This window comes from Miscanthus floridulus, chromosome 17 (genome assembly GCF_019320115.1).
Source record: "Miscanthus floridulus cultivar M001 chromosome 17, ASM1932011v1, whole genome shotgun sequence".
NCBI lineage: Eukaryota > Viridiplantae > Streptophyta > Magnoliopsida > Poales > Poaceae > Miscanthus > Miscanthus floridulus.
In genome coordinates this window covers 85,657,692-85,678,819 of record NC_089596.1, presented here as the reverse complement: position 1 = coordinate 85,678,819, position 21,128 = coordinate 85,657,692, and the positions used below count along the sequence as shown (strand labels likewise).

The 21,128-nt window shown below is 41.3% G+C and overlaps 1 protein-coding gene across 2 annotated transcripts in view; it reads right to left on the bottom strand.

Annotated features, from left to right (window-relative positions):
• Positions 1-2,986, bottom strand: part of LOC136517060 (midasin-like) — a 29,760-nt gene extending 26,774 nt beyond the window's left edge. For both annotated transcript variants that reach the window (XM_066510573.1, XM_066510574.1), the window contains exons 1-5: positions 2,545-2,986; positions 1,518-1,602; positions 1,054-1,325; positions 797-958; positions 549-697 (exon numbers count right to left, since the gene is read on the bottom strand). In XM_066510573.1, coding sequence (XP_066366670.1) covers positions 549-697; positions 797-958; positions 1,054-1,325; positions 1,518-1,602; positions 2,545-2,963 — 1,087 coding nt within the window. In that variant the 5' untranslated portion in view covers positions 2,964-2,986. The remainder of the gene's footprint in view (positions 1-548; positions 698-796; positions 959-1,053; positions 1,326-1,517; positions 1,603-2,544) is intronic.
• Positions 2,987-21,128: the final 18,142 nt, after the last annotated feature.

Here is a 21,128-nt window from a genome sequence, read left to right as displayed (position 1 = left end):
CAGATCTTATTGTTCCTATGCATACTCCTTTCACACATTTAAGTATGTGGCTCAGTAAGCATATACTCCCTCCGTCCCAAAAAGAATGCACATCTCGCTTTTCGAGTCAATTTTTTTTAAGTTTGACCAAATATATACAAAAAATACTACTCCCTTACATTCCAAATTATAAGACGTTTTGGCTTTTCTAGATACATAGCTTTTGCAATGCAGTTAGATATAAACTATGTCTAGATACATAGTTAAAGCAATGTATCTAGAAAAGCCAAAATGACTTATAATTTGGAACGGAGGGGGTAATATTTATGACGTGTACTAAGTATCATTAGATTACTAGTGGAATATATTTTCATAATAAATGTATTTAGAGATACAAATGTTGATGCTATTTTCTATAAATCTAGTCAAACTTAAAAAAAATGTTTAACTCCTCAAAAAATGAGATGTGCATTCTTTTTGGGACAGGGATTAAACCTTATCTATCAGTTGGGCAACCTTCAGACACTTTTTAACTTGAATAAATCTTCATAAACATATATCATAAATACCTCGATTTCCAACTATTTGTGCCAACTTGTTAATAAGTGCAGTTTTTCCAGCGCCAACAGGCCCATAGAGAAGTACAGGCCACTTCTGCCCAACTGCCATCAAAGCTACCTCATAACTCTTTCTTAAAGTAGCAGTAAGCACAAACGGGCTGACAGAAAAAACAATCACAAATAAGTGTAAACAACACAAATGCAGTGAGAAACAATCAAACAAGGAACAATGGAAAATAAAGGTGAAGTGCTCATACCTTCCAATGCTATGATTTCCTCCTGTTACAACATCTGGACAATCCAACCAACATTCAGGCAAAGTAGTGAGACCATCTATACTACTTTTCGAATTTCTGTTGTCATTATGAAGATATAAAGAGGCTTTCTCTAAGGAAGTATCCATGCAAAACTCCTTCCACCTAAAGGAATAACAGATTGTTATCAAAATACCATGGTCATCTGTGTCTCCAACCAAAAGAAACAATAGCAAGAACAAGGGAAAGTAAGAAGGAACCTCAGAAAACATTTAAATGCTTCATCTGCTCCCAGGCCAAAACTTTCAATAGCCATATCACTTGCTTTTAAAACCACCATAAGAATATGTATTGTGCACCATTTCAAGTCCAATCCAACAGCATCAAGTGAGCAGTCAACTAAACTATAGTCAGTGGTACTATGTACAAGGTCTAAAAACCAAGACCAATCCCATTGTTCACAAAATACTCTGGGCTCCAATTCTAGAAACCGGTAAGATACTTGTGCAGCATCAAGAAACAAATGCAGTTCCTGAAAGCAAACAGTATCAATCAAAATGTAAACCATTTAAGTTTAAGTACAGTCTGAGTACAACTCAAATCCAACAGTTAAAATCACTTGCAGAGTTGAAGTTGTAGTGAGAAGCTGTAAAGCAGTTATGCAGGTCATATAGTGGAGATGAGAGGTGAGGCAGCCATGCATTTGACACATATCAATAAGTACCTTGGAAGTAACTTGTGATGGGAAACTTGCACATAGAAGCCTTTGGAATGGTGGTGGAGAAAACTTGAAGTAGTTCAAAACAGGTCTGCCAGAAATAATAGTGGTAAGCTAGTTGCATGACATAAATCTAATCTTTGTTTACATGCCATGATTGCGCAAAGATTCAACTAGTTAAGAGTTGGCAACAATTTGTCATAAGATAGATACAATGGACCATAATAAACTATATAAAGCTCCAAACCAATGTGTGCCATGGTTTATTAGCAACAAAGCGGGCACATGTAAAGTTCCTGATAACTGAAACCGGTGCATGTAACTTTTGGCATATGTAACTACTAATCCTGAGAAATGTTCCAGATCTTCCAATCCACTGAGATACCGCAACTTATGGCGTGCAAACTCAAATAAGCAGATATTTTAGTTCCACCTGAAAGATACTTGCATCTGTGAAAACTGCGGCATTTGCATTTGAATCAAAAAATTATAGTAGGTTTGGACTCCTTGTCCACCCAAATCATTACCCGACATGGATTCCACAGCAGGACAGATTCACGAACTTTGAAGAGCAAAATTAGCCAATCCCTGGCAAGCAGGATTCATAATGCAGACTTGATAGACAATCCAAATAGCACCAACTAGAGAGGTTATTCTTTTCCCCAATATGTCCAATTGGTAAACTAAAACATGCCTATACTTCAAATTAGGCTGCATGCATGTCACATGAAACTAATTCAAATTGAACAATGCGGTTTGGAGGTGGCAACATTTTCATGGCTCAGTCCATTAAACTAAATTAAACATTCTACAGCAAGCGAGGATCAATGTTTACTGTCTGATGATACCAAAAAAATGATCCGTGCTCAGTGCCTAGCAGAAATCTAGTTATTGTGGCCAATTAGGCGCCTACCCAAATGGCAAGTACAAGCTAAGAAACAGGTTAATTGCACTGCTCCAAAATTTAGTGGTGACGAATTGGGAGTGCAAACAAGTACAGAAGTGGCTAGGAGCGGACCACTAATCACTTCACCTGAGCAAGTAGGGTGCGAGGTCGAGGGCGCGCGCCAGCGCGAGGCACGCGATCTCGTGCAGCCGCAGGCGCCTACGCCTGGAGAGGTAGAACTCAACGACGCTGACGTCCCCCTCCCCGGCCTCATCCTCCAGGTGGGCGGCGTCATCATTCCACGCGTGCAGTCTGGCGCGGAGCAGCGCGACGGCCTGGTTGATAAGGGCCGGCGCAAGCGGGAGGAAGCAGCCGAGCACGGGGATGGTGTAGCGCGGGTGCAGCAGTGGCTCGGCGAGCGCGGCGGCGACGTCGTCGTGGGCGGGGGGCGCGGCGGCCGGCGACGAGGCAAGCTCGTGGAGGCGCGGGTCGGAGTGGAGCGTCGGGCAGCGGGCCAGTAGCCGCGCGAGGGCCTCGGCCGTCGAGAAGACGCCGTCGTGCGACATGGGCGCGGTGCGGCAGAGGCAGGGTGGGGCTACAGAGAACGAAGGTTTGTGGGGGCGCGAGTATATATTGGGTGGTGCTGCCGTGGTGGGTTTTGGTTAGGGTTTTAGTGCGGGTTTGCGGCGGTGCGAGCTTGTGGGGCCGTGCCGGTTTTGGGCCTTTGGGAACGCTCGACCTTCGGGGGCTGTAAACTGTGTTTACTCGTGGTGTCGCGAGTTTCGAGTCCGTTTGTAATTTCGTAGTAGGTTCGCGTGGTGCTAGGGGATAGTTAAATTTTTATATTAAAAATACATGGATTGTATGGTAAAATAATAATATAGTAAAATTAAATATCGACGTTAAAATGATATTTAATCAAAAACCAAAGTCTGTGAAATTGACACTGTCACGGAGAGAGCAGCGTCGCAGGCTCACAAACTCTATTATATAGATATTTTCGTGATGCGGTTAAAATAATGTTTTACTCCCTCCATCCTGTAATATAGTACATTCTAGCATTCAAAATTTATCCTCAAATACAATGCATTCTAAAAGATAAAAATCATTTTGTATTAAATGCTTTCCATTTTTCAACCAATCACCATTAATCACGTTGATGATAGCGTCTGATTAGGAAATGAAATAAGGGTACATGTGTCTTTTGTGTTCTCACTTAATTTGTCTTAAAATTCCTAGAATGTACTGTATTCCAGGACGAGTATATCGGTAGGAAGAAATTTCTAATATTTATCAGGTAGTATTTTATCAATAAGCGTTCAGGTGGGTCCACGAGGAGCGGCATTTCGAGGAAAAGGGTGTGGGGGAGTGCTAGGGCAGGATCTTAGGCTTCGGCAGACCGATGACCCAAGTTTTTTTGTGGCACGATGTCGTTGTCCACCGTGCGCCGCCTTCAACTTAGATTGGAGAGCGCCGCCGCTGATCCGAACGCCGTGTGCGTGTCTGGCTACCGAGAATAGGGAATGACGGTTGGGACAGGTGCTCTAGCAATGGCTCCGGCCAGGAAGTTGACTGTGTGTGTCAACAAACACTAAGCAGCCTAGACAGGGCTGGATGGTCACAAGTTGAAGATCACAAAAAAATTAATAGTATTGTCTGGTGATTTATAGAGGATTAATAGTATTGTCAGGACTGCACATATTCTTAGTAAATGAATGAAAGTATTGCATCTCAGCACAAGACTGCACATAAGCTCAATGCAACTAAATTTAACTAAGCTCCAAAAGCTCATTGCAACTAAATTCATAGACTGTACCTAAGATTGTACCATGAATCAAATTGCACAGAAAATATTAACTTAAGCATCCACCTACTAACAATAAATCCCTTTAAGTAATAACCAGTGTTACCTACCGAAAAATTTGGTGAACCAATCTTCTATTTAGTCCTATTCACTTTCCGACAACAGTTCTACATGCTGTTGATGGAGGTTAGCATCCTGAAGTTCCAACATTTCAGGAAACAATCTGAACACTATGGCCAACAAACCACCAAGTGAAGAGTAGGCGGGACTGAAAACAATCTTCAATTGTCGAATATGGACAGTTGAAATGTCCCTAGTTTGATTTTGATAATTGAGTGACAAGCTAGGTGGACTAATGTGTTTAATTATGAGATACATAGGTGATTAGTCCATAGGTACGCTTGTGTGAGCAACTCATGTCATGACGGTGAAGATGGGTTGAATTTGTTGCAAGGCTCACACATGTGATGAAGGAGCTCATTGCATATGAGACATGACATGGAGTCATGTGACTAAGGTGGAGAAGATCAAGATAAGACTTGGCTTGATAGACCGGTTGCAAGCGTGAAGAGCAAGTTGGAGGCTTTGGAGCGATGGACCACGTGGCGGTGAAGCTTGAGCAAGACTTGGCGCCGATGGACGAAGGCAACGGTGAAGAGCAAGTGAGGTCAAGATCGATGAACCAATAAGGTCACGTGATGATATGAAGTGGATCATATCATTTGTTGATCAAGGTTGGTGCATGTGTTGCATCAATATCAGAGGATATGGAATCGAATGCGCAAGGCAAAGGTATAACCTATTGGATATTTTCATTTTCACCGGTCATAGGTGTGTAGATAAGTTTATGACTGGGTTTAGGATAGATGGCCATACTAGAGGGGCAGACTTATTTGCATATCGGTCATTTAGTGCCACTCAAGTGATCTAACTTTGCATCGTTGCTAGGATCGAGTGGCGTGGTGAATTGAGTGACTAATCCTTTAAAAAATGTTTATGAAAAGCTAACACACATGCACAAGATGGTGGACACGTGGTGGTGTTGGCAGAGAATGTAGAAGTGAAGATACAAGGCTTACAAGATGTAGAAGTGAAGATACAAGGCTTTACCGAGCCTCCAAGACTAGATCCGGAACTTGAGCATGAGCTCAACTCGACCCTCACTCCCGAGCCACTAATCTACTACATTGGAGAGCTCTAGACCTAATCCTCCTGGTGTGTCTTGATCTAAGAGATATGAATTAGGGTTTCTAAGATTGCTCCAGGGAGGGGGTAGGGGCTGCTATATATAGGCCGAGGTGGAGCAGGGGGCAAGGAATCGAGGTGGAGTGAGAGGCAAGGAATCGCCACATCATCGATCCGCGTCAACTCCCTCGATCACCGTTGGATGAACCGACCTTGATCAATGGTGTAGATGCAATCTAGGAGGCGATGGAGAGCCAATATTCAAAGGAGAGACCGACATGTGGGCCCTATAGGCTGACCGGCCTATAGGTGGGCCCGGCCGGCCTATCTCAGTGACAGGTGGGCCCCATCTTCCGTGGTTTGCCCTCTGGAGTCTTCTAGAGTCTTCCTGAGTTGTTTTTGTCGTGGATAAACATGATTTGTTTTGACGAATAGGTCCTATTTGACGGTTTTCTGATTAAATCCTCCTACAAACATAGATTCACCAAAACTTATGGATTTTATTAGTTTAAACCCCTAGACCTATGTTGGTGATTCTTTTTATGCATTTACATAAGTTATATTGATGGTTTATGATGAACATTAACGGTCGCCAACACTTCTCATCTTCAAAACCGGGAGGTTGTTCAACATACATAAGTTCATTGATGTACCCGTTAAGAAATGCACTCTTCACATCCATTTGGTACAACTTGATGTTGTTGGTACAGGCATAGGCTAACAAGATCCTAATTGCTTCCAATCTTGCAACTGGGGCATATGTTTCTCCAAAGTCAAGACCTTCAACTTAAGTGTAAACTTTAGCTACTAATTTTGCTTTGTTCCTTACTACTATCCCATTTTGATCTTGTTTGTTCTGAAAGACCCACTTGGTTCTAATTACATTGTACCCCTTAGGCCTCTCAACTAATTTCGATACTTGATTTCTTGTGAAATTATTTAGCTCTTCGTGCATAACATTCACCTAATCAACATTCTTCAAAGCTTCATCTATCTTCTTAGGTTCAATGGATGACATAAATGAGAAGTGTTCACAAAATGATGCCAATCTTGATCTTGTTTGCACACCTCTTGAGATATCACTAATTATAGAATCCAATAGATGATCTCTTGCAACATTGGTTGGTTGGAGCACTTGAACTTGATTGCTTGCACTTGATTGCTCATTTGGTTGAGATGATGAACTAGCCACTTGTTGTTGATCTAGCACCTTGTCATCACTTGTACAAGTGGTAGTGTGAGTTTGTTCACGAGCGAGTAAACCCAAGTACTTGATTTATTTTAGATTGCCAACAAGTAACAAGTACAACCTTGACGTTGACGGTAGTTAACAACCATTATAAACCATCAATAAAACATGTATAAGGGCACAATTGTGATCACCAACAAAGGTCTAGGGGTTTAAACTAACAAATTCCATGAGTTTTAGTGAATCTGTATTTTCTACAGGGTTTATCCAAAAAACCGTCAAGGCGGACCTACATGTCAGAATTAATCGTGCTTATCCACCGCGAAACGGGCACCAGAAGGTTCTAGAGGACACCACACTGAAGCGAGAGCCGATGGGCTGCCATGTGGGACCGGCTGGCCCCACCTGCAGGCCACCGAACCCCTAGGGCCACCTATCAGCCTCCGCCTTATTATATCGGTTCTCCATCGCCTCCTAGGTTGCATCTACGCCGTTCTTTAAGTCGGTTTGATCCAAAGGCTCACGATGGATGCTCTGGCCTATATAAATAGCCATGTACCCCCCTCCCTCAGCAGATCCCTAAAACCCTAATTCATATCTTCAAGATCAGAGCCAGCAATCAAGAGAAAATTAGTCCTCTATAGGATCTAGTCTTATAAATAGAATAGTAAGATAGAGAGTGAGGGAAGAGTTTGGAGGAGGTGCCGGCCTATCGGTGCTCACTCTATAGCTTGTACCTTGGCGGATCCAAGTTCTACTTGAGCTTGCCTTCGAGATCTCTTTGGTAATCAACTTCTGATTCAAGTAAGTAATTATTTATATTGTTCATCAGGATCTCGACTCTCTTTTGAGTGTTTTAATCTATAGACGCTCTAGGTTAAAGTATTAATCGTAAGTGTAAGCGTGGTGCTTAGACTTGGGTTAATCATGGAGGGCCCCTGCATTCCGAAAGGTGGTAGATCACGTGTGTGACATAAGTTCTATATAGCCTGTACTATATAGCTTCGTTGATCCTTTGTAGTCCACCTCCCATCTGTAGGCGCACATAGGACATGGTTGCGAAGGAAAGCATTCTCTGCTAGTGTCTTTCCCTAATAATGTCCCTAGTTAAATAGTAGAAGACATAAACTTACCCAAGATAGAACTAGAGAACCTTAGTTATCCTCTCTACGCTCCTATTTATCCTAACCTTGTTGCTAGCCATAGTTAAGTTAGACCATAGTTAGTCTCACATATTTCCCTATGGATACGATACTTGGAATACCTTCGGGTGAAAGCTACAGTGGTATCCGTACGCTTGCGGATTTATCTGTGTGCGTTAAAATATATCAACAAGCTTTATGGCGCCGTCGCCGGCAAAACGGTTGTTGAATTAACTTCGAGCCTAGCTTAACATTTTATCTTTTGTTCATTCTTTTATTTTACTTTTTCGTTTAGCATGGATTCCACTCCTATCTATCAATATGTTAAACCCATAAGCGCAAGCCTAAAGCCACCATAATCTTTAGAGCCTATCATAACACCTTGTTATGAGCTGCGCTTGTATTTAATAAAATGGACTCGGGACAAATCCTTCTCGGAAGAAGGCGATGAAAACCCATACTCACACCTATGAGAGTTTGAACAGACCTGTGCATGCTTGCATATCGCTGGCATATCTGATAAAACCTTAAGATGGAAGTTATTCCCGTTCTCTTTGACAGGAAGAGCTAAACAATGGTACAGTCTAACCGTAGGAAGCATGCAAGGAGATTGGGAAACATTATGCTCTAAATTTTGTTTATATTTCTTTCCCATCTCTAAGGTAGTCAGCCTCCGAAAAGAGGTTCTAAATTTTAGACAACTAGAAGAAGAATATCTTAGTACATCATGGGATCATTTTAATGAACTAATCACCACTGGCCTGGACCTTACCATTCAAGACCCTATACTTCTTCAACATTTTTATATGGGTCTTAGCAAGGATTCCAGGGAATTCCTTGATATAGCCTCTAGAGGAGCTTTCCTTCATTTGTCTGCTAGTGAAGCAAGGGCTATGCTTGATAGAATTAGTGGAAAGACTCACTGCACTAGCATTCATAATAAACTCCCCGAGAAAGAGAAGAAATCATCTCCTGATCAAGAAGAGGAAGTTTTGATAGCCAAAGCGCAACCACTTCAATCCTAAGATTTAGCTATCAATCATAAACTACTAATACCCCAAAATCCCCCAAAAGAAGAAGGAATTCCACCTTTGGAAATCCCTGTTGAGATTAAGGATAACCTCTTTGGTGCTGATTTTGAGAGAGCATTAAATTCTCATAAGAGACCTTCAAGCGAATATAATTCAAATCCTCTCAAGAAGGGATCTCTTAGAAAGCGTCCTTATTCTCATGTGGTACATTGGGAAGAATTCAAGGATAGCATGTTTAGTGATGCCATAGAAGGAGAACCTAACCATTTAGAAGCCACTCCTATCATCTGCCCTTCTATACCCACATTAGATGTCTTATTTAAACCATCTCTCAACCCATCCTTGACCCCGATGATCCCGCTTATGCTCTTTCTCCTAAGTCTCATGATGACCCTAGAAATCCATTAAGACAATCAAAGCATAGGAGTCATCAAGACCACAAGGATGACCAAGAAGAGCAATGACAATGGCTGGAATGTATTAAGAATTGGCTAGAATGTATTAAGAATTCATATGTTGTTGCTAAAGATTGGATGGACAAGGACGAAGTCTTATGGGTAGAATCCAAACTTGGGCTATATTCAAATAGTGAGCTTGAATCAATATCTTTAATAAATATGACTCATCCAAGTTTGGAGGAAGCCTTAGACGAGATCACCCCAAGAGTCTCCAATCCAAGGAAAATATTGCACATTCATGAAGAAACATCCTTAGAGCTTGAAAAGGAAGATGACATCAGCGAGCATGGAAGCTAGTTCATTAGCACCTCATCAAATCCATGCTCACATGAGAAATCTCCTAAATCAATTGGTCTCTCCAACATTGCCACACACGAGATCTTCAACTCCCTCGTACTCCCTGTTCATAAAATTGTTGAAAGGGTGGTTGTAGATACATATGTTTATCATAAATATTGTAAATCTCGTTGGCATGAATCTTGAGATAGGCAACCTAAGATTGGTGTTGGAGGGGAAACCACTTCACCAATTAGAAACATAATTCAAAGGTTTCCTAAGAACAAGCTTCTATCCAAAAACAATCACTTTTGGGAGATAACATGAGCTTTTACTTTTTTTGTAATGCCCTTGTGAAGTGAGCATAGAAATATAATTCTAAACATATTCCTTTGGGTATTTCTGTCACTAACCATTTCAGGTTTGAAGCAAAAAGAATGAACGATGACGACTCAAGTTATGTCCAACGAATCATCATGCAACATTGAATCACATCCATCCAAACTTGATTCTGCCTTGCAAAATTCAAGCCTAGGGGATGGGCTTCTCTAAAAAATCTTATGCCATATTGCTAATTTATCTTGGTTGTCTCTACCTTTAAATCATGCTCAATAACAATCATGCTTTTTCATATCCAATTGAATAAGTCTCTATAATGCTTTCATGCTACCTTTGTTTGCCATAGTATACTTAAGGTTTGGAGTATTTTCATACACCTTTTAAATTAGGCATGGTGCTTAGTTTAAACCAAAAGTTGTGCTGATTTTACTTTCAAAGGCTTTTAAATTAAGCGAGGTGCTTAGGTTAAAATGCCTTCCTAAATCAAATTAGACGTGGTGTCTAGGTTGATTTTTGATCCAAAAGTATGTTTTAGTAGATACTGGTTATTTTGTTGGACTAACCCCTATAGGAAACTCTCAAATTAATTTGGGTAAGTCAAGAGATGAATTTAAATCGGAGATGAAGCAAGGCACATGATGAACTCTAATAACATTGCGCAAAGAAGACACAACTCATTTATGGTCATTCGCTTTGTCTTTAGTTGCAAGTTACCTTTGCCTTAAGCCATGCCTGTGCAGCACATGATAAACAAAAAAACTATGCTAAAATAATTCTAACACCATCTTTTCATTAGCATAGAAGGAAATTACAAAATTTTGGACAAACAACATGTGTTTCAAAATTGTATATTCCTTCGGATATGTGTTGTCCACTAATCCTTTGCAGGCATAAAACAATAAGTGAGAAAAAAGGTCTAACAAGGTGTTAAAAATCTAAGAGCAGAAAGATGACATGACAAAATGATGAGAAAGAAAGGATGCAATCTAGGAGACAAGCTCATGAATAGCTCAAGATGCGAGGCTAGCCGAGAAAAAGGAAAACTTCAAGCAAAGGGGAAGGACCATCACGAGTCATCTACCATTCGTCATATGGTGACATCACGCTCCATTGATAAAGGTAACATCCTAAGGTAAATGGTCATCATTTAAGAGGCTTTTCCTTGATTCTAGTAGGCACACAAATAAGAAACAAACATGTTTGAGTTATAGTTCTACTTGATCCAACCTGATTAACTCAGCATGTTTAGTTCTTCAAGCTTATTCCTAGCACCACTCTCTTGTGACCATAGTCTTAACCAAATAAACTAAAAAATACACATTCTATCTCTAGAAGCTGATAGTTATAATCATGTAAAGATTGATACATTATGCATAGATAGACAATCCTTCCATGGGTTAAGCAACTCAATCTTTTCTGCCAAATGAACTTAAATGTTACAATCATGCTCAACCTTCTGATCTTACCACCTATGTTATAATTGAACAAAGCACATAACATCAACTTTATCTTGTTCAATGTGCCTAAGGTCAGAGAAGAATAAATAAAGTTTTGGTTCTGTTGGTGTTTTTCCACCAACAGAGCCCATGCACTTGATCTCTACCTTATTTTATAGCAGGACACACTTCAAGCAAAATATAGAGGAGTTAGTCAATTCCCTAATTTCTATAAGTGAAGATCCTAAACCTATCAAACTAAAATCAAAAGTCAAAACCAAGACAGGTTTGGTGGAAGAAGGTGACATCACCAGTAGAGGCATCATCACAAGAATCTTCGTCTTCAGAACAAACCAAGGTATTAATGAACTTCACAAGGAGAAGTCTAGTTCGAAGGACTTACAACACTGAACCCTCACCGAAAGAGCTAGCTTGGGGAGAAGCACCTCTATGTATCCAGGTAAATATTCTTATCGAGGTAATTATTCTTTCCCTTTTTAGTTTTAGTTTCTTTTTAATAGTTACGAAAATGATGAATGAAACAAAATAAAAAGTTATCTTTATAAGAAATATATATAGCTATAGTAATAATGTGTGATCTAGTAAAATTAAAAACAAAATAAAAAGGTGTGTCTAGTTTGCTTTAATATATTTTTAAGAGTTGACTAAATAAAGAGGACTTAAAATAATCTCTTGAATAGAAATGATAAATAGTTGCCCTATTGTAATTCCTTTCAAGTATCTAGTTTTGAGTCTTGAATTCTTCTGAGTTTTAGATAAGATTGTTTTGATATAAGGATTTGCTCTGAACTTAAAACTCGTGGGTAGCATATGTTTGGTCTAAGTCTAGGTAATTGATGGATATGATATGAGAAGGTCTGAGCTGCTATTTATCTTGTTTCAAGTGACACTAAAGTTCTAGAGATTTACCTTTTGAAAAAACACAAAAATGCTACATGATGAGTTCCTGTATGACAAAGCTTGAATTCCTACCAGAGCCATACATGTTATTTAGGCTAGAAAAACTTCCACATATATGATGCTTGCTTTTGCATTGAGTTTTGTCAAGCTTTGTTGACCCTTATGAGAGGTTTGTCATGCTCTTAAAATCAAGATCACGTACACACCACCCACATATACACTACTTCTACACTAGGGGTTGGCGCAAAAAAACATGACTTCCATCTAGATCCACCCAAAAATGTTCTACTCCTACACTGGGGTCAACACAAAAATATGTTTATTAGGTTTTCCATCCACCAAATAAATGCTCTAAACTCTTGTTGCTTTCTCTCAAAAGTTTTGTTTCAGAAAAAGGCATGGGGATATGCAAATGTTATTCATAAAAAAAGAAAAGAAAAGAAAAAAAGAGTTGAAAAAATAGACAAGTGTCCAAGATATCTAAAACAATGGGTACTTAGATGCCCGCCTGAAAAAAGAGAGATGAATAAGATAGCCCCTGCTCTCTAGCAAGTGTTTTCAAGTTTCAAAAGAGAGATAAGTTTTCAAGGAGTAAAGTAGAATTAGGATTAGCCACCATATATATCCACCATATATTCTATACACATGTACATCTTGATTTGATTGTATGACTCAACTCTCTTTGGATCCATTGTTTGACTTTATAATATATGCATTGCAAGTATGGTCTAGCTTTCTCCCTACCTATGAACTCCACATAAACTGTCGGGTTCACAAATCCGGGGTCCCTAATGGGCCTGCTCCCCATCAAAAGCTCGGCCCAACAGACGACGTTGCAAACGATGTGCAACTCCTGGGTCGGCCTAGATACCTAAACGACAGGCCGAAAGAGCGATCCAGTCTCCGACCGGAGGGCCTGGCCAAGAAGGGGACAACGCTGGCTTCCGACTCCGACCCACGTCTCCAACCGGGAGCCTGGCCAAGGAGGGGACGACGCTTGCTTCCAACTCCGACCCGCGTCTCCGACCGAGAGCCTGGCCAAGGAGGGGACGACATCCGCTTCTGACTTTGACCCGCATCTCTGATCGAGAGCCTGGCCAAGGAGGGGACGACACTCGCTTCTGACTCTGACCCGCTTCTTCAACTAGAAGGCCTAGCCAAAGAGGGGACGACGCTCGCTTCTGACTTCGACCTACATCTCCGATCGGGAATACACCAAACCTCTGCTTATGGCTCTTCTCTGATCGGTGCGGTCAGAGCCAACTGGGAACGACCGAACAGGGACGCCCTCTCGGTAAGGACCCAAAGAATCAGGCGGAGAAAGTAAGGCAGGGTACTCAAGTCAACCACAATACCGAGGACCATACCCTGCACACCTGCAGGACAGTATTGTCAGGTCATGTCAGAAGGGTACTTTATAACCTTCCAGGCATGTCAGAACATGAACAGTGTTGTGAGCGTCGACATTTGTCCTACAGTATGGTAGGCACCGACATTTGCCATACCAGAAGAACACGTGTGGTAGAACCGCCTAATCCAATGCCTTCCAGGAGTACTCGTCTTCCATTAGACACTAAGCACTCAAGGGAGAACACCAAATTACGTAGTTCCGTCGGGCACACCCTAGGGGAGAACCCGAAAATCCACATTTTTCCTTTTAGGATCACAAATGAGAGAATAAAGCTTACATCATTCTTAACATTTTTTACATCACTTTTAATACAACATCAGAGTATACTATTTATTGTTATAACAACAGAATATAATCACATCATCAGAGTTATGAACAATTTAATTTAACAGCAGAATTAAACATATGATCAGAATTACAGCGGAGATAAATATGTATTCATGAAATGATGAAGCATTGATATATAAACTATGGCAACAGATTATAAAACTTTCATTTATAAAATATTTTGTGAGGGTTATAAATCAAAACTATGATCACAGCGTAAAGAAAATCCTCTCTGAGCCCACTAGGAGGAATCCACACACAAAGGTCGGCTCTAACATCCACCTGTCGCTTGGAACAGGGGGAAATAAAATCCTAAGTACTCAATTGTATTCAATAAGACTTACCCGACAGAAGAAAAGAAAAGACTTCAAGGATATGCAAGGCTATCTGGCTTGTGAGTTTATTACACCTGTAGGAAGCATTACTAAATGTGGGTCCTTATATTCGATTTTTATTAGCAGTGCATTAGTTTATTAACTAACCATTCTATGTAAGCACATGTGCTACTTTCAAGCAGGTGGTAAGCAATCATATTTCCTTTTCCATTGCACCTTTCATCTTTCAGTTCTTACTACGGTGCTAGACCGCAGACAAGCCGTACCGGATCGCCCGGCGATTCGTGAATCAATGCCCCCAGCTAGGTATCCCGAAAACACACGCCCCGCTTGTACCCTAGGCACAAGCAGGACCAACCCACTACCCTCCTGTCATAGGTTCCAGGTCTCCATCCAAACTGGGACTCTAAGCCTCTGCCCCTGAGTCTCGGACTCAGTGCGGTGCAAGGACCTCCTAACCCAAAAAACACCATGATAGTCGGTCCGAAAAGAGCCGGAACCCATGACAAGAGAGTAACAAGTCTTTTAAGCGCCCATACCAAAGTATGTGCTTGGGATAATAAGTTTGTGACTTGCCTAGAGCCTTATGCAACGGCCAGTCTTTAACCAACATGGACAAGGAACACAGTGTAACCAAGTGTTTACACCAAAATTTGGAAGAAGAGTCATAGGGACTCGAAAGCTCCTAAGATCATGTCATCAAGGGATCAATTGCGTGTAGATCGAGACCAGCTGATTCGGATGCAAAAACTGGAATCGGCTTTCTTCAAATAGCGTCAGTGGATAACGACAAAGGCTACGTTCGGCGCCAGGACGAAACATGTTGGACTCTACAAAAAGGGAAAGATTAGAGTCCGAGTTATCTTAAATTAGGAATGTTTTCTTTAGGGTTAAAATTGTGATGAGTCGTGCTTAGACAGGAGTCATGTGTAGGTTCTGGGTATAAATATCAAGCCCCGACTATTGTAAAAAACAACAATCAATCCAATATACAAGTTATTTACTTTTTCAGCTCCGGCCAACCTTAGGAGTAGGAGTAGAGTAGATCTCGATGAGTTCTTCAGTAAGTACGGCTGCATCGATCCGGTCAACCTCCACTACTTATTGTAAGTACCGTCATGGCTTATACCTCTGTTCGTACAGCTGCATTGATCCGGTTGACCTCCACTGCGACTCTGGTATAAGTTAGTTATCGATTCTTGCCTAGTTTAAGTATGGCTGTATTGATCCGGTCGACCCCCACTGCATAAACTAGATCAAGGTCAAGTTATCGGCTCTACCTTAGGATGACAATCTTTGATAGATTCATTAAGTTACCGATATTGCTTATTGTTTTCATTATTTATCTAATTACAGCAATATCACTCTGCCCGATTGGGATTGATCTAGATTGGCCTTATATCTTATTTAGCCCATCGTTTGCTAATCTAAATTGATCTAATCTACACCTTAAACGATGAGTTATGTTTTATCAGTTATTTTATGTCAATCATGATCATGCATAGCGTGCGGTTAAGGCATGTTGCGTCTTAAGTAGATTTATTGGCTAGCAAAAACCGTTCCATGGCCCGTTATCATGGCCTATGTGATTCTGCCTCACACCCCACTATTAGCACCGTGGAGTGGGTACCGTTATCTGGTAGATCTATTCCTGATAAGGCATGACTTTAGCTGTGCGCTATGCCTAAATCGACCATTTTAGCCGATGTCGAGTGTTTTCACGAACAGTTCACATCACGAGACCGTTGAAGTAACGATAGGTTGAAAGATGTGTTAGCCCCATGATCTTATTATTGTATTACGGCCTGTATGATTCTGCCTCATATCCCTCTAATATTAGTAATGAGTTAGGGTCGTCGAGTCTATTATTATTTCTATGGCCTGTATGATTCTGCCTCATGCCCCACTGGTCATAGCGATGGATGAGATCTAACATGTTCATTAAATTTATCTTTATCAAACGGTCAAATGGTGTTGAATTGTTTCTTTATATAAAAAGGGGTTCGGTAACTTATAATCATTGGCTCAACATAAACCGATCATTGTTGACATCTTATTGCCATTGATTAATATTTATTCGAATAATGATATTTATCCTGAATGATAACCGATTCTTCTTATACAACCCAATGAGCTTTAATCGATTTATTCACATGAATATGCAGGAATTGACTGTTTAGTCAATCTCCTTTTATATCGGCTCTCATCGCTGCACATTCAGGACTGTCTGGCAACACCGGTAAGTTCCGCCCTTAATTATTGATGAACTTTCTCTCCTTATTAATTATAGGGTCAAATTGACTGGCACATCTTAGGAGGAGTGCGCAGGATCGACCACCCCTATGCTGAAGCTAGGCGGATCTACAGCTTCATCGAGCAGACCCTTTCGGCTTGCTGCGTGTGTCCTCAGCATGGGACAAAAATTCTATGTCGACACACGTTTCTGGCATGCTCGGTGGGACCCCACAATTGTCATGGCGGTTCACAACAACAACAACATCCTTATGCTGCATTATGAAGATCTACCTGATGGGGATAAGGGTATCATCAGCAAAGCTACAGAAGAGTTTTAGAACAAGTGTTTGTTGTCCTACACCAAAACACGTGACAACATAATTGTTCAAAAGTTTTCACTACCAAGAGTTCTATTACACGGGTAGACAGACACAACTAAAGCTGAAGACAGGCGTTTCTTTAAAGAAGTTGTAGACAAATCCTTTCATGATGCCATATCAAGCCATAACAAAGCTTTCGTGGACATATTTCACAACGCCATGAAAGAGGCGATTCATGGATTTCCAATTGGTCAAGGCGAACTGGCATATTACAACATTCTAGATCTGTCGACCCAAGGGACCAATCAAGTCAGTACCAGCCATCAAGAAGTAGCACCGACTGGTAGTGGTGATGTCCAGATAGTTCAGGGTTCATCTGAATAAACTCAAGGAACTACTGCAAATCAGACACAGTACAATCCTAGACTATCAGTACAGCATGTGCAATAGCCGGCGAGGCAAAGTCAGAACTAGGTGATCAATTTTGGCACATCAGGCCCCATACCATCGTCAGCTCAAAAAATAGCACCATCAATTCAAAGGATCCATAGGGATATAGATCTTTATATCTATAATCAGAGACTTCAAGCAACAAACCAGCAAAGGACCCAGCAGATTGAGATTCCAAAAGGGTATCACTATGGCATGGATTTTAACACCCTCCACATGATGCCAAATCCAGGATATCAAGGCACACGAGATTTTAATCCACAGATGGGTCAGCAGGTATAGAGAAATCCAAATCCGCAAGCTAATGAATTGTTGCTGAGGGTGACCAAGATGATGAAGAACCAGTTCAGTTTGAAGCCAAAAGGGCTGACCTTTTTGTATAAACGCCCATATCCAGAATGGTATGATTTTGTCTCTCTTCCCACAAGTTATAGGCTCCTAGAATTCGCTAAGTTCACTGGCCAAGACAGTACAGGCACGATAAAACATATCAGTTGGTATCTTACACAATTGGGCGAAGCGTCAGTTGAGGATGCCCATCGAGTTCGTTTCCTCTCTCTGTCCTTATCAGGGCTAGCCTTTACTTAGTTTTCATCATTGCTAGTCAATTCTATCACCAATTGGGCTGACCTAGAAAAGAAGTTTCATACATATTTTTACACTGGGACTGGAGAAAAGAAGATTACCGATCTGACAACTATAAAATAGAAGACTAATGAATCGGGCATTGAATTTCTTCAGAGGTTCCGAGAAACCAGGAACTTATGCTTTTTCTTAAACTTGGCCGATGATCAATTAGTTGCTCGAGCTATTCAAGGAATGCTGTCGATGTGGAAAGAAAAGCTGCTGGGACAAGAATTTGATAACTTGGGTCAATTGGCTCAATGAGTAGCAGCGCTCAATAGCCAATTCCAGAGTATGCGCAGAGATACCCGGTTCCAGAAGTGTACCACAGTAGCCAAAGCTTATGATCCATACTCAGTCGATGACGGCTATGAAGATGAAGAAAAAGAGGTTGTTGTGGCTGAATGGAATTGGGGCAAGAAGACAGTGATGGTGCCAAATCCCTAGAGAAGAGGAGTTGAGGAGAGCTATGACTTTGATGTCACCAAATCAGACAAGCTCTTCGATTTCTTGCTAGAGAAAGGGCAGATCAAGTTGCTCGATGGTCATGTTATGTTGCCCCCTGATCAGTTGAAGAATAAGAAGTTTTGCAAGTTCCATAATGCTACTTCTCATTCCACTAATGAATGTAGAATCTTCAGGTAGCATATATACAGAGAGCTATTCAACAGGGGAGACTTAAATTTGATACGCCTCGGAAAATGAAAGTTGATGATAATCCTTTCCCAAGAGATCAAAACATGGTTGATGCTGGGCTATTCAAAGAAAAAACTAAGGTCTTAACATCAACTAAATCAAAAGAAGCTAGAACAGCCGATCCCAAGAAGCTAGAACAGTCGATCCCAAGATGCAAATATCGACTGACGAGTATAGAGAGATTGGAAGACGTTGTGCCGAGTAAAAGAGTCGATACGAGTAGGGGAAGACATCAAAAGTAGAGACGATGAAGCCGCGGGTCACATCTCGGATTCTGTTGAATAAATGGTAGTGGCAGAAGGAAAAGGATTATCAGCGTTGGTTGAAAGATCAAACGTACCAGCATAAACTAAAAGAAGAGAGGTATGAAAGGAAACAAGCTGAATTATATTAGAATTGCCCTTTCTTCAGACATTGCTAGAATAAAGGTTTGAAGTTGCCTACTAGACATGACTGTTCAGAATGCAATAATCAATATCGAGAGTATAGGCAGTCTCAAACCAACCGCCGGTCTATCCATGCTCAAGATGCATATCATCATAATAACATGGATCGACGCTTAAAAAATAAAAGTGTTCATGATCGACTTAGAAAAAGAGTTATTGATCAGGACTGGGTTGATCATGAAGAGGAAGGCAATGAAAGAAAGTATGCTTGGCAGGAAGGCCAATGGTGTCCAGGAGGATTAACAAGAAGCCAGAAGAGAAGGGTGCAATGCCTAAGGAATAAAGAGATGGAACAGGCTCAGGCATCCGATAAAACTCAAGTGTGGCATACCAAGCAAATAGCCGATAGGAAGCAACCATCGGCTAATATCCAAATGACTTTTCTATTGCCATCGGAATTCAAAGCTCCGGTAGATCAAGAAGTTTATTCGGATTTCGATGAATCAGAGTATGAGGAGATAGTTGCCAAGTTAACGGTTGTACAACAAGCAATATTTGACAAACCAGTCAAACATCGACACTTAAAAGCATTATATATGAAAGGACTTGTCGATGGAAAACCAATGAACAAGATGTTGGTGGACGGAGGTGCTTCTGTCAATCTTATGCCTTACATTACTTTTTGTAAACTTGGCAAAGGACCAGAAGATCTGATGGAGACTGACATGATGCTTAAGGATTTCAGAGGTAATACGTCTAAGACCCGGGGGGCAATAAACATCGAATTAACAATTGGAAGCAAGACTCTGCTCACTACACTCTTCGTCATTGATGGAAAAGGGTCTTACAGTTTACTCCTCAGTCGTGATTGGATTCATGCGAATTGTCGCATACCATCAACCATGCATCAGTGTTTGATTCAATGGCATGGAGATGACGTTGAGCTAGTTCACGCTGATGAGTCCATGAGCATCGCAACAACCAATCCAGTCTTTTGGGAACTAAGAGACTTTGAATGTTTTTTCTGGCAAGTTATGGGAAGGAGGCTTCATTAAGATCAGCAATGAAAGCCAATAGTCGATGCAAGCGATCGGCTATAAGAGTTTGTTTTAGTAGAAACAATCACGGCTTCACATTGCCCATTGGATTAAAGGAAAAATAAGCATTGAGTCTTGGAGATGGGTTTAGGCCGATGTATGTGGATGCTGAGTCAAAGTGTAAGTGTGATCCAGAGTTAATGGATTTCTTAAAGAGGTTCTATTTCGCTTAGTAGGACGCTTGACCTAGGTTGATTGATCATTTGACATTTGATATGAAGAAGTTCTGCGGGGTGTTATCCTAACATTTGATAGCCGATTCGTTCTTGGCTCTAATAGCCGATACCAGGAGGGTATCGCCTCTAGTTCAAAAAATAAAAATCTTCACAGATAATAAAAGCCGATACGATATGTATCGCCTATAGAGCAAAAACAAAAGATAAAAATAGTCATACACAAGAGCATTGTACTGAGGTACATTCACGGAAAGAATAGGAGTCTTTGTTCATCGGATGACCCTAGATACAATCAAATCAAAGATCTTGTTCACCACATCCTGGGCTGATGTGATGTCTAGTATGGCCTTTGCTGCCATGACAAATTCTTCGAGCAGGTCCTCTGCTCCTCAGGGCCGTCACCCATTGGGAAACTAGTCTCCATGGCGTGGAGCTCATACCCAGTCTGGACTTGTGCCGCGGTTAGCACCACCGCTGCACCATGACGAACACCGTGGAGGGCGATCTCCTAAACGCGGACTGGGACGTCTTGGAGACGAGCGTCGATAGAGGAACCCCAGGCATTGACGATGTCTGTGGCCACGTTTACTGCTAGTTGGACAGACTCCAACTAGACCATTAGAGCTGACAATCACAGAAACAAAAGACTATCAAGATGAAGATAATGAAAATTGGAGTGGGGCATTCCTGGAGTTTATCTTACCCGCTACCATGGCGTCAGACTCAGCCAGCCGCTCTCAGACGGCGCTGGCCTCCTCAGCAGTCACGTGAAGAGCGGCCTGAGAGACCCCAAGGCGAGTCTCTAGTTGGCCATTCTCCCAAGTCGCCTCGAAATAGCAATTCTGAGCCATCCTCCACTCATGAAGGTTGCGCCGGGCGTCGTCGCCATTATA